This window comes from Mytilus californianus, unplaced genomic scaffold (genome assembly GCF_021869535.1).
Source record: "Mytilus californianus isolate M0D057914Y unplaced genomic scaffold, xbMytCali1.0.p SCAF_6, whole genome shotgun sequence".
NCBI classification, from domain to species: Eukaryota; Metazoa; Mollusca; class Bivalvia; order Mytilida; family Mytilidae; genus Mytilus; species Mytilus californianus.
In genome coordinates, this window is record NW_026262712.1 from 53,814,104 (window position 1) to 53,834,881 (window position 20,778).

At 30.3% G+C, this 20,778-nt stretch overlaps 1 protein-coding gene across 8 annotated transcripts in view; it reads left to right on the forward strand.

Annotated features, from left to right (window-relative positions):
- LOC127705670 (transcription factor egl-13-like) overlaps nucleotides 1-20,778 on the forward strand; it is a 126,800-nt gene that overhangs the window by 46,599 nt on the left and 59,423 nt on the right. For 7 of the 8 annotated variants that reach the window (XR_007983929.1, XM_052210009.1, XM_052210004.1 and 4 more), the window contains exons 2-3: nucleotides 11,259-11,787; nucleotides 14,814-14,850. Coding sequence is in view for 7 of the 8 variants with exons in the window: in XM_052210004.1 (XP_052065964.1) it covers nucleotides 11,259-11,787; nucleotides 14,814-14,850 (566 nt within the window). In the remaining variant the exon portion in view is untranslated. Of the gene's footprint in view, nucleotides 1-3,774; nucleotides 3,905-11,258; nucleotides 11,788-14,813; nucleotides 14,851-20,778 lie in introns of those variants that run through there. The other variant, XM_052210008.1, reaches the window with a different exon arrangement.

A 20,778-nucleotide genomic window follows, 5' to 3' on the forward strand; every position in this document is an offset into this window, starting at 1 on the left:
TTGGATTCATTTTTTTCCGTGGGTACCAATTTTCGTGGATATTTGATTTCGTGGTCTTGCCAATGTCTGCATACAAACTTATAGAAAATGTAATTCGTTGAACATTTCAATTTGTGGTTTATCTGTACCCACGAAATCCACGAAAATTGGTACCCTACGAATGATAATGAATCCGCAGTAGATTTGGAAAATTTTAATAGGAGGCATAATCTTCAAAGAGGTATTCACAGTGAGTCAATGTCAGTGAGGTTCCATGGTAAATAAGTAAAAAGATGCCATGGATCAGAGGAAGTGGTTCCATGGTAAATAAGTAAAAAGATGCCATGGATCAGAGGAAGTGGTTCCATGGTAAATAAGTAAAAAGATGCCATGGATCAGAGGAAGTGGTTCCATGGTAAATAAGTAGAAAGATGCCATGGATCAGAGGAAGTGGTTCCATGCTAACACTGTACTGTCTTTGATACAACATGTGTACTACAAGTAATAATAGCAGATGAAATTAAAAAGGAAGAAGGCTTCATTTTTTCTTCTGTTAACCTTCTAAATTTTTTTTTTAGAAATTTTGTGATCAAAACAAATGGGGAATGTATGAATCATTAAACATACTGCAGAAACAAAGATGTTTTTCAGTTCATTGATATAAAAGTCATTCTTCAATTATTTTCAAAGATAGCAAGAACAAAAACGTGAAGTGTTGAAATTCTCTGCTTATGAAAATTTTAATTGATAAGTATCTCATGCAGACATTCAACAGCAGAAAGATACATGTTAGAAATCATCTTTAAAGTGGATGAAAAAAATATGATGGTTTGGGAAATAGATTTAAAAATTTATCTTCTGTTCAGCAGATTAGGAGCCTGTTACATCAATTTTCACATTTTCATTCTTTTCGTTCTTTTGATAAGTAATTTCCCAACTTTGTCAGACTCCATGTTGATTTTTTAAAAAGTAAAGCATTATTGTAGGAGACAGAAAAAAAATAGGATTTTCCTTCAAGATAATGGGGCACTTAAGGGTAATCTTCATCAAAAAGATAAGATATCATCTAATTGACGTGAAGCGATTTGAAAGCTTGAAAGGATGCTGTAATTAAGAAAATCGTTTGTTACAATGCAGGGTATTGTATCCTTCAAATGAACCAAGAACAAACAAAACAAAACAAAAAACTTGTTAGTCCAGTTTCTCATAAGTTTTGAGGGAAAAAAATGTCAAAATTATCAAATCTGAAATTGAGCAGAACCACGTAGTAAGTTATAAATTTTTGGCATATGTAATACAATACATTTTTTTTCTGACAAAGATTTCCGAAAGATCTATTTTTTATTCTGATTGAGAACAATAATTCAAATTTTATCAAGAAAAACTTGAATGCTCGCAGCTGTATATAAATTGTTATTTACGAAGCGTCTGACATTTGAGGGATTCTATAACTACAAATTACCCCCACTAACAAAGAACTTTATGCCATCTTAAACTTCAAATTTTTGAAATCAGAGAAATACTAGTTGGTAAACCAAGTTTTGACAGGTGTTTAACATGTGTGTTTGATTCTAATGCTAAACGATGGCACTGTTCTTGGTACTGAAGAGTCCATTTCATTGATAGAGTAAGTACAATTTTGACAGTCGAATTAGGGAACCAGATCTGTTTTACCCAATAAATAATTAAGTGGTATGCTGACTGATCTCAAAGAAGAAAAGTAATATTCAATATTTGACTATTCATTCTTTGTAATTAGAGTATTTTTTCAGCAGTTTCTAAGTTATTCTGTATAAATAGAAAATGCTCATGATTCAAGAATCCCTGGGCAATTGACATTGAAAAATGGAATATAGCATTGTTTATGATAAGAAAAGAAACCTCCCAACACATCTGACCTTAGATTTAAGAAGTTTTTGGATGCTAACTCTGCAAAGAGCTTAATTAATTGGCATTTTAAACTGGTTCTTGAACATCCCAATCAGTCCTATCTGATCTGTTTCCTGGACACAGCCTAAAAAATTCATATGCAATGGTTTTGCATGCCTGTACTGTGTCTGTCTTTTGAAAGCAACTGATTTGACAATGAAAATGATAAATAGAGAAAGAAAGCAACTCCATGTCACCCTTCTGCAGTGCTCATCAATTCCATAGAAATATTGAAAAAAAAGTATATATTGACTGTATGGGGAATTTAGATGAATGGAGCTTTTGTCTCCGCTTCCATGTCAGGTCAATATTTCATTTGTATTAGTAACGAAAGCTGATTACGATGATTAACTCCAATTTAGACTGTTCCCTGTCACCATTTGTCGCTGATGATATCCTTAACTACCATTCTCTGTAGCCAATATCTACAAACACTTGTGAGCGATTTACGATCAAAAATCAATTAAGTCACGCAGGTGATGGTTCTATTGTAACGAGAAGAACAAAGCCTGCTTAACAAGAATTGACGATGGAACTGTTACGACAATATAATGAAGTAAATAGCTAGATTAGGTGTCTTTTAATCATAAGTTACAAACAAAAAGCCTCATAGAGACAAATCATTGAAAATTAGAAAAGATGTTTTTTGTCAATTTTTATCTTTAATGTCGGCATTTTCTGGATAATAATACGTTGGAAAGGACTTTTGGGTACAGAATTATAGAGTTATCGGAAGAAGTAGTTCAATGGAATTAATTGATAATTGTCTATTAGGTATTATGTCTTTGTATAATAAGGTCTTTTTTTTGATGAATTGTTGATCGAAGGTGTAGATTGTGGATTTAAGTTTATTCTTTTTACATTGGTATTTAAATGTGGGTGCAAACTTAAATTTGTTAATGCACTATTGTTTATAGCTATTAATTATGAGTCAAAGTCAGGGATGCAAGAAAATTAAGAACATTATTATTTGTTAGACATTTTTTTTTCTTAAAGTCGTTGAACATTTTTGTAATTGGACTAGTTGTGAGTTGGAACTAATTATACCAATTACTTATCTTCATTTTCTAATTTTTCAAAGTCAAAAGCTGTTGTCTATGGTTTTTTTTTTTTTCAATATTTCAAATAAAACTGAAAATCTAATATTGACAAGATTAGAAATCAATCATTTCATTTATATATTCTTTTTTTTTGCAGAAAATATAGCATCTATAAAGATTCAACCCTCTGATAGCCCAAAATTTAAAGAGTTGTTCCCCTTGCCTGGTATAAAAGTCTTTCAAAGCATATATAATTCATTTTATCCTATCTTCAAATGTACTTTAAACAATGCTATATCATAAATAAATTTGAGCCTTATTTAAATGATGAAGCATTTCTATTGTTTTCCAAATATGCCATTGTAAAAATATAAATTAAACTTTTTCAAGAGACATTTTGAATAGAGAAATACAATAGAAGTGAAATAAAATGTATCATAAAAATATTTTACTATGTTAAACAAAGGTGAGATACAGGTATTACGATTTTTCCCTGATTTAATTTTTATCTGTGTATTGAGCTATTTCACCTTGCTTGAGGCGGGAGGTGTAGACAAAGCCATTTACAGTCCCTTCAAAGTGGGTCGTAGTTTTTATGACAATAGTATTTGTCGTGTTATCTCGTTCGCATCAAAGTAAAGACAAAATGTTCGACAGAATATGATTAAACTAGCTACTGATAACAAAATGGTATATTTGCTGTATTTCCTTTGTTTTACAAAACAATAGGTGAATTTATTAATGGCGGGTCAGTGTCTCTAACTTCCTTAGGTTAACTTTACATCTTTTCGTTACAATCAGTTTGACAAGGTTTTGTGTTCAGACACAAAGGATTGCAGATGTATATACCACATTAGTTTGAAAAATATTTTTGGGAGGATTTGTTACTTTTTAAAAACTATTTCCTGACGTTGACAAAATGACAACTAATTTGCTCAACACTTCATACAACAATGGTAAGTTTTGTTTAATAATATTAATAATGATAATGATAATAATAATAATGATAATAATAATAATGATGATAATGATTTTTAGTTAAAGAGGGTAACACAGTTAGCTATACAACTAATCTTCCCTGAGGCCCTCAGAAAATGTTTAATGTTTGCTTATGAGAGAAAAGAGAAAATCATAGTTTTTGTTTTAAATATTTGTATATAAGTGTAAATATTTACTTACTTTTTATCAGTTTTAATAACTTAAATTTCTGCATATCAAATGATGAAAATTTACTTTTTAATAGAAATTTGAGTGCTGGTTCGTGAGACTGTCAAAAGACAATACACTAGCTTTCCTTAGTAAAATTCAAATTGAATTTAAAAATTTTAAAAGGTAGATTTAACTTTTCTTATCAGTTCAATATCAGGTTTTTAGACCCAAGACAAAAATATCAAACAATTTGGTCATTTAGCCGTTTTCACTTTAAGCACTTTGTAAATAAATTCTCGATTAAGCAATTGTTTGGCTCTCTGTTTGTCATACCAAGGTACACAGGAAGTATAGCCAAGCTTTTTACTTGTGGGCTTCTAACTATTCTCCGTGTTAATTGTTTGTTGATAAGTTGACAAATTTCACTGGTAAGCCATTTGTCTGATGGTGGGAGGGTGTAATATACGACGTAATACTGTGACAGTTTAACGAGAGGTCATCATTGTGGTCCTTACCTGTAGGGGGTACCTGTCGTTTTAGACCTTTGATGTTGTATACTACCTTGTGTGTTAGCCTTTTGTGTTGTGTACAATTTTGTTTTTACAATAATAAGATTGGGGGAGGGTAATTTATTATTTCTTCTAAATACAAGGTAAAAACTTTATGTCTATTTTTAGATTATGGCAACAAAAAAGATATTGTAAAAGTTTAATGAAGAAGAAGATGCAATTCAACTAATTGCATTATTTTGGCCCTTAATGAAACATGGATTCCATATTATAGACTGCAAATAATTCAAACCTTTAAAAAGTGGAATTTTTATTATTTTGTACATAAATTAGGCCGTTAGTTTTCTCGTTTTAATTGTTTTACATTTGTCATTTCGGGGCCTTTTATAGCTGACTATGCAGTATGGACTTTGCTCATTGTTAAAGGCTGTACAGTGACCTATAGTTGTAAATTTCTGTGTCATATGGTCTCTTGTGGAACGTTGTCTCATTGGCAATTATACCACATCTTCTTTTTATATTTGTTTTATTTTCATTTCTTCATTCTTTCTTGTTTTTCTTTTATGCAGTCTCCTTTTAATCTTTTTTTTTTCTGATGAAAAAAATATTTTTAATTCAATATTGCAAAAATGAAACACATTTCTCATTATTTCTTCCAGTTAAGACTTAAATTTATGTACACTATTGACCAGACTGCTGAAAAAGAATGCATTTACGTAATTTATCAGTCATGCTGAAAAATTTGAGCAGGTTCAAGATTAGATTGATATCAGATAATTTGCTCTCTGAATGCAGCCACAAAAAGTAGGATGGAAGTTAATTAAACGGTGAAGTGAAAAACAAAAGAGTTAGTTTGACCTATCCTGCATACTGCATACCACACTCTTTATCAAAGGCATTTGTATCTTTTGTTATGACCAGAAGGAATTTCAAAGTTCACTTCCAACAAGTGCATCTAACTGCATTCTAGTTATTTGTGAAAAGATTTGTCCGCAAGCTCTTAGTCAAAAGGCTTTCTGTTTCATTTTTGGATCGTCAATGAATCGGTTGTTTTCTCTAATTGGACATTTTTCTTCTTAAACCATTGTTATTACTGATGATTGTCTTAGTTAGACTGATGTGAGGACCAGTGCATTTCGCACTTTGAAAGAATAATTGGTAATTTTCTCCCTCGTTTCGTGCATTGATTGACTTCATCCAAGCGTAAAAATCAGATATGGAAAAATGTAACAATAGCATTTTGTTACGAATAAGACAAGAATGCTTTGTTATAAGTACTGTATCGTTTTTGTTGTCATTTGCTGAAGTTGTATCAATGCGGAATTGTTATCCTGTAAAGCGATATAGGGCACCTTTCAAACCATTGTTAAAAAAAAGAAGATTAGATATATTTACCGAGATTTTCATGGGTGTTCTGAGCATTGTTCTTCATAACACCTGTGTTAAAAACCATCTTAAATTCCTTTGTTTTAGCTTGCATTGTTTCGTTTGTCATACAGGTTTGATTCTGCGGTCACAAGTTTATATGCATCATGCTTTAGGATATTGGTTGTTTATATATTGTACTGTCACATATATGTTTATAAATATACTTTTGATGTTCCATTTAAATTGTTAAGTGCAACTAGGTAGATTGATTTGATTGTTAGCTGCTTAACGTTTAGTCGCATGCAAAGGTAGACAAAATCTCTTTTAATTATTTGAATTTTGTTCAGGCTTAGATTTTAAGGGTGGCATAAATACATAGGTAGACATTGCAATCACTGTTCTGAATTATTTCTTTAAAAATGTAAAAAATACTGAAACCAAAGTCAGGAATATCACAGCTATGTTCTTATTCCTTAGTGAGTTGTTTCCCCTTTCTGTAATGATTTTGGTACCTTGAATTTTTCTAACATTTATAAATTAATGAAAATATAAGCTTTGATGTGGGCGAAGCAGCAAGTATGTAACAACCCAGCAACAATACTTGATAGTCATCTTTGTTTCTCTTTCAATAAAAGACTTTACAAATTCTATAGGATCTCATGAGACGAGAATTATGTAGATGCACAGACCCAGGTTTCAGAGAGAAAGTTCTCCATTGACCACCACTTCATAGGAATCTTAAGTTGTCACTTGTGTGGTATCCATTTGTTTGTTTTGAGTAGAAATTGAAGAATGTTTGTAATGGTCTGGTTGTGTCATTAGTATTGGCTAACCATCTGGTTTCTAAACAATGATAGCCATTTGTACCTATTGGTCTCTCATCTCTGTTTAAATATTTATTCATGGCTTTTCAATCAAAAATGGTGGCAGTCATTTACCCCACTGTCCTGTTTACTTAATTTGTTTTCTTTATCAAAGTTTAATGTAGAATGTGTGTCCCAGTTGACTTGCTTGATTTCATGGTAAACCAAAACAAAAGCAACAAAAGCTGGTGGTAGATAGAAAAATGTGGACTTAATTAAAGGACTGGAGCATGCAAGGTGTCACTGGAGATTTTTCTTTATTAAAAGAAATTTGAATTATATGAATTGCAGAATACATCTAAGTGTGATGAAATAAAAATCAAATGTTAAAAAACATTTATTTTTATCATGACGTATAGATATTATTGGGGTGTTATATTTAGATAGCCACTGAAAAATGTTGAGATATTTTCAACATGTACTTTGACACTGCTTTACAGTAGCAAACAATGGTTTTATACACTTTATGCTTGTCATTGTGTTTGTTTGTGGTTTTTTTTCAATCTATTTTATTGATTCATCAAACTTTCTTTTCTGCTGAAACTGATTACATATTTAATTTTAAACTTTTTTATATATTTATAAAATTAGTATGTAGTTAATTGATAAATGAATAATTCAATTTCAAAATAACATATTCAACGGTAACAAAATGAAACTTACATTGACCAGTCAACATTTTGATATATGCCAAAACAAATGATAAAGACTAATTTGACTAAATGATGTACCATATTAGCACCCTAGGGTCCATTAAGGGGAGGTTAATATGTTTTCCTGGACACCCCAAGAGATAACGTGTCACATCAAATGTTAATAGTTTCACCTTTGTCTTTTTGAGCCTTTGTACTAAAGGTGGCTTTAGTTTTTTGTTTCTACATTTGAGGAACAAAAAGAAATTTTATAAAGAAAGAAAGGAGAAAGAACAGGTGGTTTTATGCCTTCACTTAATTTTAGATTAATTTCTTTCAAGTTGTGGGAGGTAATATAGTCTTGTTTTCTTCTAAAAAATGACTGTCAACTAACATAAAGCATTGTCCTACTTTACCAACTTTTCAAAATCTCCGTGGGGGTTTAAAGTACAAGGGAACCCAATGCAACTCTTATACATGTTATAAGTGTTTATGATCTAATATTCTATGGTTTTGCATGAGGGTATGATACTGAAATGTCATTTAGACTATTTTGAATACATGTTTGAAGTAGTAAAATTGAGGATTCAAAGATTTAGGTCAGCACCTCTCAAGGTGGGGAATCCCCTATAAATCAGGAAAGTCGGCAGGTGTGCATTATTTTTTTTTTTTATATATTATGAGATTTATAAGACAATTTGTTTGTATAGAAATTTGAAAGTCAAAAGTTCTGTATTAGAATTGAATATCAATTTAAACAAATTAAATGAAGATGAACTTTTTTTTTTCAAAGGAATTTTTTTACAAATACATGTCATGATTTAACATGACAAAAATGCTACATGATCATAGCGTGTACAGGTACTGTTGTCAAAGATTTGATTTGTTGTTGTAATTTGACAATCCGTCATAAACTTACAGGTATCTTGTACAGTTATAATCACATGATTATTGTCGTAATTATTTCCTTTCCAATAAAAATATCACTTAAGGTAAAATAATATTGCGTCATAAGTTTTTTTATTGCACATGAATAGACTTGGGATTAATACTGACATAATTATGATACAAGACCTAGCTACTAAGGGTTTAAATTGTTCCCTGCAAGAACAAAAGCTTACCTGAAACTCAGATTAAGCTATTGAAAAATAAGAGGCAGAAAAATAGTAATTAACACAGATTTGAAGAATTTTTAAAAAAGTTTTTATATCTATTTGTTTTATTTTTAAATCAGATTTCAGTAAGTCTGTCCCAGGTATTGAATTGTCAGCATCTTATTGGGAAACATAAAAAGGCAAGCATTGCTGGATACAGAGAGAGGGAGAATACCTGTTAAACTCCCATTAAAATTTTAAAGACAAACAATAATAGACCTGGACATATTGTATGATCTGTAGTTAAAGACATCACATCTTCTTATTTTTAGTCCCCTACCGTCTGTCTGTCTGTCTGTCCATCCGTCAGTCCTGCAAATAAGTTTTCCACTCTTTTTTTCTTCATGCTTGAAGATATTGATTTGATATTTGGTGTATTGTTTTATCATGACAAGTTACAGTTCAAGTTTGAATTTTGTTTCGGTCTGATGATTTTGTGCAGAGTTATGGTCCTTTGACTAAGAAAAATTCACTAAAATAATCAGTTTTCTGTACTTTTTTTTGTCATTCTTGAAGATATTGATTTGATAATTGGGATGTAGTTTTATCATGACAAGTTACAGTTCAAGTTTGAATTTTGTTCCGGTCTGATGATTTTTTGCAGAGTTATAATCAGTTTTCAAAACTTTTTTTTGTCATGCTTGAAGATATTGACTTGATATTTGTTTTATAGTTTACACCATGACAAGGTATAGATCAAGTTAGAATTTTTTTCCAATACAATGAATTTTTAACCGGTAGGGGACTATGTATTGCCATGCAATTAACTCACAGAATGCTTGTTATATCAGTGATGGATCCAGTGTGGGGTGTTCCGGTGGTTGGAATCCCCCTTTTTGTTTGACAACTTATGCTTGTGTATGGGGACATATGGTTGAAACCCCCCTTTTTGAAAATGACTAGATCCACACCTTGACATTATGTTGACCTCTAGATTTCGTTTCTAAGTTTCCCCCTGTGTTTTTGTCTGAATTACGTATACCCTACATCTGATTTTATTCAAATACAGTTATTAATAGATAATGTTGAATTGTATATAATAAATGACTTAATTCCGTACATTCATTTATAAAACAAATGAAAGACAATTTTGGAATAAAAGCGGTGTTATCTAAATAATCCCATACAGAACACAATATTAACTAATTACTTGAAATAACCACAATTTTCCTTAGTCATTTTGTTTATGTTTATTTTTATTAATTTTTTTTGAAAATAAATCATAACAACACATTATGTAATTTTGAAAAAAAATTTGTTTAGAATTTAAAATATTTTTACGAAAGATTTCAACTAATTCATTAATGCCTTAGTCTGGCACATGACAATTCGCACCTATTTTGTTTATTTTTCTGTTGTTTGAGAAATAAATATTTTTACTAGTTTGGGGTAGACCTATCCATCATAATGTATTACACATCGATCAACATGGATTTGTAGTAAATTTTTCGACAAAAACCTTCGGCACGTTGTTATTATTTGTCAAAGTATAGGTTATCTACACTATTATGACAGATTATTGATTCTTATGTTCTGTGATATAGCCTTGAGGCCATTAGTCTTAGGTTAATAGGAAGCAATATAAATGTTAAGGAATTGGACAAGGTGCATTACTGTTAACCTTCCTTTTGTTAGATTCACTTCCTAATTTATTTTATTTATACAAATTGGATTTGCTTTTGTCAACTGAAAGTGGATTGTTTGTTAAAAGAGAAGGAGGTATGAAAAAAATCAATCATTTGTAATTTTAAGGTTATATTTTATCATTTTATTATTATTTTTTTTTTTTTTCATTGAGATTTTACAAATAAGACAAGAAATATGAAAAGAATTATCTTCAGTAAATAACTTAATTACCATACGATTTGAAAATTTATATTGAATAAAATACCATTTAAATTGACTTAAGATGATTTATTAAAATATAAGAAATAACAATGTTAATATGAAGCTTTTTAGTTTATGCTAACCCTGAAGTTCTATTTATTATTTTCAAATTTTACAAAAATACATTTCACAGTTTAGATTTATAAGATTAAAGTTATATTACATATATAAACTTTACCTAGGTGTTGATGCCCTTGATATTTCAGCCTTGAATTTAGTTTTGTGTCAGGTCTTGCACCAGAAAAAAATATGCACCAAAAATGACAACTACTGCACTTTAAAAATTTATAGAATGATAAGTAAGGTGTTGTATTAGGAGGTCAAGTTATCAAGAATTGCAGATTTTACTTACTAACAAGCGATGCTATTTACCCAGACAAAACTCGGCATGTTTCTCAGGCTTTTGTATCAGATAAAAACTATTTTTCAAGAACAGTGTTGAAAAACAAAGTTGACAAATTTTGAAAAATTACAATAAAAAGTTGATTAAGTTATCTTTATAAATTGGTTACCAAATTCACCAGGTCATAGAATGATACTATAGTGATCAGTATGTTGGCTTATATTTGTTTAGGTAGAGTTGTAGTTTTTATTTAAGAGAAAATTTCTTGCAACAGTTTATTAAAATGCTTCAAGGGGATTCAAAGCTTAAAATTAGATTACTTGTTGGTTATATAATACATAACTTTGATTTTATTCAATGTGATAATTTTTTACAATATTTAGAGAGTTTGACGTTACTTTTCAGGAGTATGTCATCAAAGCGAAAGAACACACCAACCAAATTGTCCCAGGACAGTCTTGTGAATGAAGCCATCACAGAAAGTCTAAACAGTGATTGTAGTGTAAGTGACGACGAACTTGAATCCAGATTTCAAATAGTGACAAAAACAGATAGCGAATCAGACTCTTGTTCAGAGGGGAGACCAACAAGCAAAAAACAGAGAATTTTACAAAGTGTCAAACGCGACTCTGACTCCGAATCAGAAACATCGCAGCTTGCCAACGGTGTTAATAATACAACAACAAAGTCCTCTTCGGGATTGCATCGCAAATCAATGGACAGTGTCTTACGACGTCTGACATCACGGACAGAAATGGCCGAATGTGACCTAGAGAACAATAACATGAACGATCAGCAGCATGACAGGAAAGTAGAAGAGAGCTTGAAAGTCTTGCTCAGTGGGGGTGACAGTCTGAATGACAAGGAAAAGAGACTTAGTGAAATGATCGAACAACTCCAATCTCTGAAAGACACCATTTCAAGGAAAAAACAGGTAAGAAAATTATGTAAGAAAGTTTTTTCTATTTTGAAATAAAAATAAAAAGGTTTCTGCAAAAATATGTTTGCATGGTTAGGTGGTTGCCTTGAAAATGAAATATGATGCATTCTGGCAAAATGTACATAAATGAGTAAACTATAGTATATTGTAGTTTGTCTGGTTTGTAAAATTGTTTGGTGTGAAAAGTTCAAAAGCAGACGATGAAAGCATTAGTATATTTTACTATCAACAATACCTCTAATAAAACTGATAATAATCAGAATATAAAAGAAGGAAGACAATTATTGTATCCATTTTCATCTTTTTACCAGAATATGTCTTTTCTTTGATCGGCAATAACAACAGGCCATTACTTTCCAAAAGAAAAAATTGTTTATTATTTTGACATGTATGGGGTGTTTCATCTTCGTTTATGAAAAATCAGCAAGAATGAAACTTCAATAGAGATTTACATTGTCTAAAGCAATTCTCTAAGACAATCTGGAAGCATAAAACAAAAACAAAGAAAATTACAATGTGATGTTGTTATCGTTTAACAAGACAGTTGTTTGGATAGATACTAGAGCAGATAATCAGACGAGAATTGAGGCTTTGAAAGACGTAAATGTTTAATTATTTACTTTTCCGCTGTGATAATTGTGTTTTCCATTGTTGAGATATGGTGTAGTGAAAATCGGTGCAGGCACCGGTTTAACACCTAAGTAACACTGTTTAATTTCCCATAAAGAAAATGGCAGTTAATTACGAGAGGATAGATGATATATTTTGTAAAAGTGCATCCTGACGACTAATATCTTTTCTTCAATTACTCATTGTTTATAGCGTTTCTAACAAATTGTTGGGTAGGGTACTGCATGTATCCATCAAACATTTTTTTTAATCATGACATTTGACTAACCTGTTCCTGTATCGAGCATTGCATGTAACAGGTACGCGTCTTAGATACTCATGACATTCGGGCAAACCTTTCTGTAAAATCAAAGTAATTCTTTTTTAAATATAATAGATAATGTGGGTAGAAATTTACTTCTTACGTAAGAGATAATTTGTCAAACAGATTAAAAAGAAATATTTCTTCATTATATTCTTTAAATCAAATTGAATGATTTGATTTCATTTGAAAGGAGGGTAAACAAAGCTACTGTTTTTTTTGGTTTCAAATTGTAAAAAATTTCTGAAGTATCAAACTTTTTAGTAGGAAGAGGTGTGTTCATTAAACTCTTTATTGAGAGAATTTTATAATGTTTATGTTGGGTTTCTGTCGTATCATCAAATACCTATTTATCTATTCAGATATCTATTTCTTCTCTTTTAAATTTGTAGTATTAATTTTTTTTTTTTCCTCCTTTCCTAGTTTCTTTTTTTTTCCTTTTTTTTTCTTCCTTCTCAGTCTTTCATATTATTTCCTTTTCAGTCTTTCTTATTCCTTTCTCTCCTTTCTTCCTTCCTTTTCATTTGAGTCTGATCTTTTTCTTCTTTTACCTTTCTTTTTGTCTTGTCTCTCTTTCTTTCTAATCTCCATTTGTCAATTATTATACTACAACTATAATGCTCTCTATTTTTCTTTCATCCTTTTTTTCTAAATTCTGTCTTTCTTTCTTTCTTTCTTAAAATCTCTAAATAAAAACTAATAAAACCAGTTTATTCCCAATTATGATCAGGTTCTTTTAGTCTTTAAGACTTTATTCAATAAGGAGATGCACTTAGAGGTACAATTTAACTAAGTCATTAGTTTAATGAAAATTGAATAAGATTGAAATTAATACAAATATCACCTGACAAAGAGAAATTTGACATTTATTTGGATCTCATGTGCGGAGGCATGCCGAGCAAATTACGATACTGTATAATGTTAAATACAATAGTCGCTGACGTTCAACAAGCTTCAGATGATTATCTCGTAAAAAATCATCCCAATAAATTTAATTGTTTCGGTAAAAAAGTTTAAAATACTTTAGAACGACTGTGTTTCCTGTTTTCGTAAACTTTAAAATGCTCTTTGAGTTCTTCAGCTTCCTGAGATCTATGTACAAAGGGTAAATTATTGAAACGGATAATGGCTCAAATTAGCAGATATTGGCTTCCTAATTCACCTCACTTTCAAAAATTGCCAATCATTATCCAGAAGCAATTTATATTAAGTTGTATATTGTCTTTAAGTGGTCACAAATGCTTTCAAAATGGAACTATTAACAAAGAGCATTTGGACTTTATTGTCTTTTTAATGGCACTAAAGGATCATTGCTGTTTTTATTTGTCATAAATTTGAGACGTATTTTTGTATTAAATGTAAGACGAAATCCTCAGTACACTAAATTGAAAAAAAAAACATAGCAATTATTTGTATCATTTAAGTAAAAAGGTTTTAAGAATTTAAACAGTTTGATTTATCTTTCGTTTGGCGCGACTCAACATGACAGAAAAAACAAAGCATGAATTTAAGTTAATGAAAAAGTAACATTCAAGTTTAGAAAACATATACTTCCAGTTTTTTAACACTAATTTAAAAGGATTTTGGACTCAGATATTGCCTATTCAGCAGACTTTACTCTGTTTGCATAAAAGGAGATGTGGGGTTTACATCAATGAAACAGGAACTGAATATCATGCAAAAGCAAAAGACACCTATGTATGAACACTCTTAACCAATACTGGTCATAATGTTCATGTTAAGTTCTGTACAATTTACTAGAGTAAGACACTGCCCAGTCTGGCTATAGGACCTTTGACATGATTATAAATTGGACTATGTAGGGTAGAGCTAGCTAGACCTGTGGTACCAAGAAATGTACTGATAAATTTGGTTTAGCAAGTGGAGAAATCTTGTTTAACTAACGACTGTCATTTCATTGAAATAGACATGTAATTCAAAACTTGTAATAATGTAATTAATGATGTAAATGTAATTAATTACTGAAGTGTAAATGCTAATGTAATGATGTAATTAATGATGTAAATGTAATAAATTACTGAAGTGTAAATGCTAGTGTAATGATGTAATAATTGTTTTGTCCTTTTAGGATCCATATACAGTAAATGGTTCAGATAATAGGAATGGTAAGTCAAATATTGAAATAATTTAAAGGTTTAAATTTAGAACCCCAGTACATGTGTACGCAAAGGCTGTGATTTATTACTAGGAAGGGTAGCTTCATGTAGTAAAGTCGGAGAAGTATTTAGTTTCATCAAAAGTGGTAATATGAGAAAAAGGGATTGGAAAAATATAGAATTTATCAAACAAAGACAGCTGACAATCATCGTAGAACAATTATAATTGTAATATGACTTTATATCCTTGTTGTTGAGTCATCAATATATTAAAAGTACATCTGACCATCTTTCATTGAAATGGTGTCTTTAATGAAATTTTCTTAGCTGTTAGTTACAGCTGTTTAGTAAAGTTTTACTTTTTCACTTAGAATTTGGAAATTAAAATGATCAAAGATAAAATTCGTAAAGTATTAGTCAGTAAATTGAAATGTGTTTGTCAAAACTTCTTAAATTAAAATGGCTTCGAATTTAAGTTTAACAATAATGGAGGCTTTGTATACGAAACAATATATGTAAAAGCAGATATTATACTTATAATAAATTGGACGTGGCTAGTTGTTTCTCCGGCTTTTTTTTATTACTCTGTCTTTCATGTCAAGTTATTCTCTTCAAAACAAAGCAAATAATGTGGGGGAATAATAGTTATGGAGTTTTTGAAATGAAGGATTTTTTACCAGTTACAAAAGAATTATTTTCTATCAAAGAAATGTTAGAAACTTTCTCAACAATACTTTCAAGTATAATGTGCTGATTTTTTGTATTATTCTTGCCCTCAACAAAGAAGAGGAGCACAAATATGCTGGGAAATGAGATATTTGTTATCGTTTTGGCGCTTTTGTTTCTTCTTTTAAACAGACATTAACAGAAAAATGAGCTAATGATATAAGAAACAACAGGGAGAGCTTCAAATATGCAGCTCTGGTGCAAAGAAATATCTGCTTTTGTTCTTCAAAAAATCTCATTTGTTAGCACTGTTTTGCACAGCTTGAGAAAAACACTTAAAGACTTAAGTCTATTTATCCTAATGAAGATCCCCACTTGTTTTTTTAAAGATATAACAACTTTTTTCTAGATTACAAGAGAAGCAAAGTGGGAATAGAATTTTCCCACATCATCATAAACAATAAATGAATAATGAAATGTTACGATTTACTCCCGCTGCAAATTTCCATACAAAAATAAAAAATTATCACAAAGCTTTGAACAGTCATACCCCATTCTGAGAAATAAAATTAACTAGTTTGGCTAATTTGCCATAAAACAAAATGAAGTCCTACTTGAACTACAAATTTCTTGGTAAACTTGTTGAGAGCATAAATCCCTGGTTTTATGCTTAGGACTTCAAACAGCATCAAACTACAATTAAGAATGATTACATGCTAAGAGACTAAATGAGTGTTTATTTGAAATCCATGCATTGTTTAGAGGTTAATGATTACAAAAGCAGAAAAGTCTTGGGAAAGACATTTCAATATTTTCATATTGTCATTGTGTGAGAAAGTGGCACCAAGACTCTTCAAAAAACAATTGCTCGAAATTGATTAGGTAAACGGGTTGTTGATTTCTGTGATGAGGTTTTCAGCTTCATGGGGTGTATGTAGGAAGGAGGCTTTACCAAAGTTCATTTCTCTCATACACACTGTTATGCCTTGAAAATTTGGAAAAAATCAAAAAGATAGTGATGCAAATGGAGGAAAGATGACTATAGGGCAGGGACTTGTATTGGTTAAGCAAATCTATAAAATAAGTTCTTGATCAGAATTTATAAAGAAAAATAAATTTGACAAGAAAACTGTTTTCAAGTTTAGAAAGTCTATGCATCATTTGTACATGAAATATAAAAACATAGCAAAAAAAAACATTGAAGTCAGCAAAATCATTTCAAATATTCTTTAATTTTGTAAATATGTCACTTTTTTTCAAGATACACCCACACACTCTTAACTGGTCGACAAGGGACTTTTTGTAAATTAATACTTGAATATGCAAAAAAGCATCTTTCAACTCTTTGAAGTCAATATGTGAGAAAACATCCTTAAGATATGTTCTAATTTAAAAAAAAAAAGGGGTAAAAAAGGGGACTTTTCTTGGAAGATTTTAATGGGCAATTTGTTCCTGAATTTGAAGTTTATCCTTTCCGGCTTCTACAGTTCAACTCTTAAAATTAAGAGATATAAGTATTTAGTATTGACAATTAAAATGATGTAATTTTATATATCAAAAGCGTTTATTTCATCTTCCGTTAGATATCTGTTTTATTTATGTCATGAATATGAAATGTATCTTCCTTGTTAACAAATCAAAATAAAAAAAAATTCTACGAAATTAATTTCCTTAATTTCCATTGTTTCAAAGAATTTCAAGATATGAGGAAATATCAATTTTTTCATTATCATAAATGTATCAAATTAGATGCACAGTTTAAAAGGTAAAGTTTATTATTTTCATATGCAATTGATATATGGTAATTTTTAAAATGTTCTCTTTGATTTTGATTAGGGACTGACAAGAGAATTTTTAAATTGTAAATGTTATTCTTAATGTTGAAAAAGAAATTATATTTTTTTCATTTTTTATGTTGTTGTTGAGTAAATGGAAAATCATTATTCATCTTTAAGGCAAAAAAAGCTTAATACTTGCAAATTTGCTGCCTAGATATGCCACATTTAACTGAATTGGTTGTTGGGGTGCAAATTTTTCCACAAAATCAAGAAATATCACACGTTTTAATGTTCAGTATGGTCCAAGTAATTACTTTTTCACCCAATTTTGGTCAATTTGTTCACTAATTTGACCAAATAAGTCAGCGAAATTGGATGATAGTCTACTCAAATGTATTAAAACATTTTAGGGTAGGCCACTGGACGTTAAGGATGTTCGCTACTCTGTTTCAAAATAACAAGCTTTTTAAAAGAAGTTATAAATTGAAAGTATATGAATAAAGGAACTAAAAAAGCAGAAAAAAATGAAGGGTCTGTGTGCTTGTTTTTGAGATATAAGTCATTGAGAATTTGGCGGGAAGTTATTCTCTCAAGATTTTTCTTACATTTAACATAAGAACCTTTTTTTCTTTCAAAAACTATAAAAAAATAACAGGATTTTGTAAGATTTTCAAAACTTGCTTTTTATTAAAAACTATACATGATAAAATTATGAAAAGAAAAGTAGGGGTTTGCAGGCAAAATTTTTTAATGGCACTACATGCATAAAACCAGAGGATTCCGAATATCTGGTAAAAACTCAAAAACAATAGGAGCGAACATCCTTAAGCAAACAACAATCAATCAGCTTTAGGGTAGGCAGTCAAACATAACGTCATTTGGGAGGCCAGAATCATAGGTATGTTTTTCCGCTGTGTAAAGTGAACTTAGGATTAATTATAAATGCAAGTTTTCAAAGATTGTCTCATTTGCACTCTGTAAAAAGGTTGTAAACAATATCTCATATAACTTGATTACAATAACTAATTTCAAGTCACTCAATAAATGTAGAAATAAATTTGTCATTTTTAATCTGATCAGTTTTGTGTTGTTGGTTTATTTTGTTAATTTTAATTCCAATCTCAATATAAGCATACAAATATAATTTCATTATTATGCTAAGCAGTTTCTTCATTTGCTTTTGTAAGCCTCACCTGATCATATTTTTTTTTAACTATATTTGGATAGAGTCAACCATTGTAAAGTTATTTTCGATAATTTGAATTTGAATATTTTAAATATCCTCAATTTAAAATCTAATTAAGGTGATATGATGATATAAATCTTGCATTTCTTTGTGAAATTGTTATAACAAGTCCATACGAATATTTTCAAATTAAAAATCCACTTGATGCAATTGGATGAGAAATTTCCTTTTACGCCACAGAAAACTTTGGTTTTGTTTGGTCCTTTAATCATTATTTATCATCGAAACGAGACTAACAATATATACACGTAAACACAATAACCTGCACATTGACGTACGGCTACCCGTCTGGGGTCGTTCAGTACACAAACAGATCCCGGTAACGATTTTTAACTGATAACAATGAGATATCCTTACTTAAAAGTTAAAGTGCTACGACATGGGTGTGGGCCAAACAATGGCGGGACAACCAGATACTTGACCTAACCAATTAGGGAAAACCGCCTCCATTGTGGATTATATTGTTCAAGTACTCCCACAATTTCACCTGTCAAAAAAATGAAAAGTAATACTGTTAAAACGTGTGGACCCTTGCATAGTGACCTGTCTCAGACAACATATGATTAAGTCCAACTTTTTAACATCATGCTTTGAAGTTGAAAGTTTGATTTTTAGGACAAAAGGGAAAAAAACAAAAGATATTAGCATACATTATTATCATAAATTTTAGGGAAATCATTTTTAAAACATCAGTTTATTTACATTGCTCTTAAAATTTCCACAACACTATTTGAATAGTTTAATCTCAAAACTTTTCATATTCCTATGCAAACTTCAAATTTGATTTTTCATGATGTCAAATTTGTTTTATTTATTTTATTTAAATTTCTTAATATACACTCCTATACAAAGTAAACAAAGTTCAATATCCTGTCTTAAAAAAAAAATAAGTCACCCAACACGAAACACAAATGGATTTCACACCTTAGTGAGATCCTATATTGTGGTAGTAAAAATTGGTTTTATAATCATATGTGGTGACATGCTGACTTTAACACATCACAGCTACCCCAATCCCACCCTTGTAAACAACCCATTGTTTAAACCTGTGAAACTATAAACAAGCATGTTGTTTGTTTGTACCCAGTTGTGGGACAATAGCTGGTACTATATTTATGTACTCAGTGCTAATGACACCCAAACTGTTTCCTGTAGATTTGTGAAAATGATAGCTATAGCAATGAAAAAAGTTTTTCTATTGTCTGTTGAATTGTCCATTTTTGATTGGCTAATCATGATTCTCTTGATTTAAATACCAGTAAAACATTCATATTATATGGACCATTATTTCAAGTGATATCATAGTGTTCAAGCCAGCCAAAAGAAAATGACATTAACTTATTACGGTAAAGTTCTAGTTACACATTAATTTAATTTAATTCAATATTATAATTATTAAAAGTCTACAAACCGGTTGTTAATATTTTCTTTTGATGATTTTAAGATAGTTTTATTCTTTTTTTAAATTTGTAAAAATCCAAAATTAAACATTGTAAAAGTTGTAAAAAAAAAAAAAATAAGAAACAAGAAAACTGATTTATCATCCAAAGATTTTACATATCAAAGTGACTTTTTTGCAATCTTCAAAAATAATTTGAAAGATTTACACCAGTTTTCTAACGGAATTGCTGTAATCTAACTTAATAACGTTTTTTGATGCATTTTATTATGATACTCCACAAGAGTATTGAATGTATACAGCAAAGAAATTATAATCATAGCAAATGTGAGAACAAAAATATAATGATGTGTTATCTTTGTCGATAAACAATGATGTCTTTCACACTGTTTGCTTCTGTAATTATTATTTTATCTCTCTCCCCGTGTTTATGTTTGTCAAAACACAAGTAAAACACAACTGATCTAAGATTATCTATAATTATAGCCGAAATTAGCCAATGAACTGATTAAGTACCCAATTGCACCCAGTGCCAGCAGTGCAAACATTTGTTTCACTCGTCATTCGAGACACATACTCCCCCATTCAAGTCTTATCAAGGCTTTTTGTTCTTCGGTTTACACAAAGCCTGTAGCTTTGGATATTTAATTAGGGAGATTTGATTTAATATGTACTCATTATAGTACCAGCAAATGTTTTTTCGCTAATTTCACGGGTCAGCTTCACCCTTGGGATGCCTGCTTTTCTTTCAGCTCATGATTATTTTCATACAGATTAAGAAATGACTTCTTTTCTACAATGAAGTAATCTCAAAAACACTCCTGCATCTTGCGAAATCAGCTTTTGAG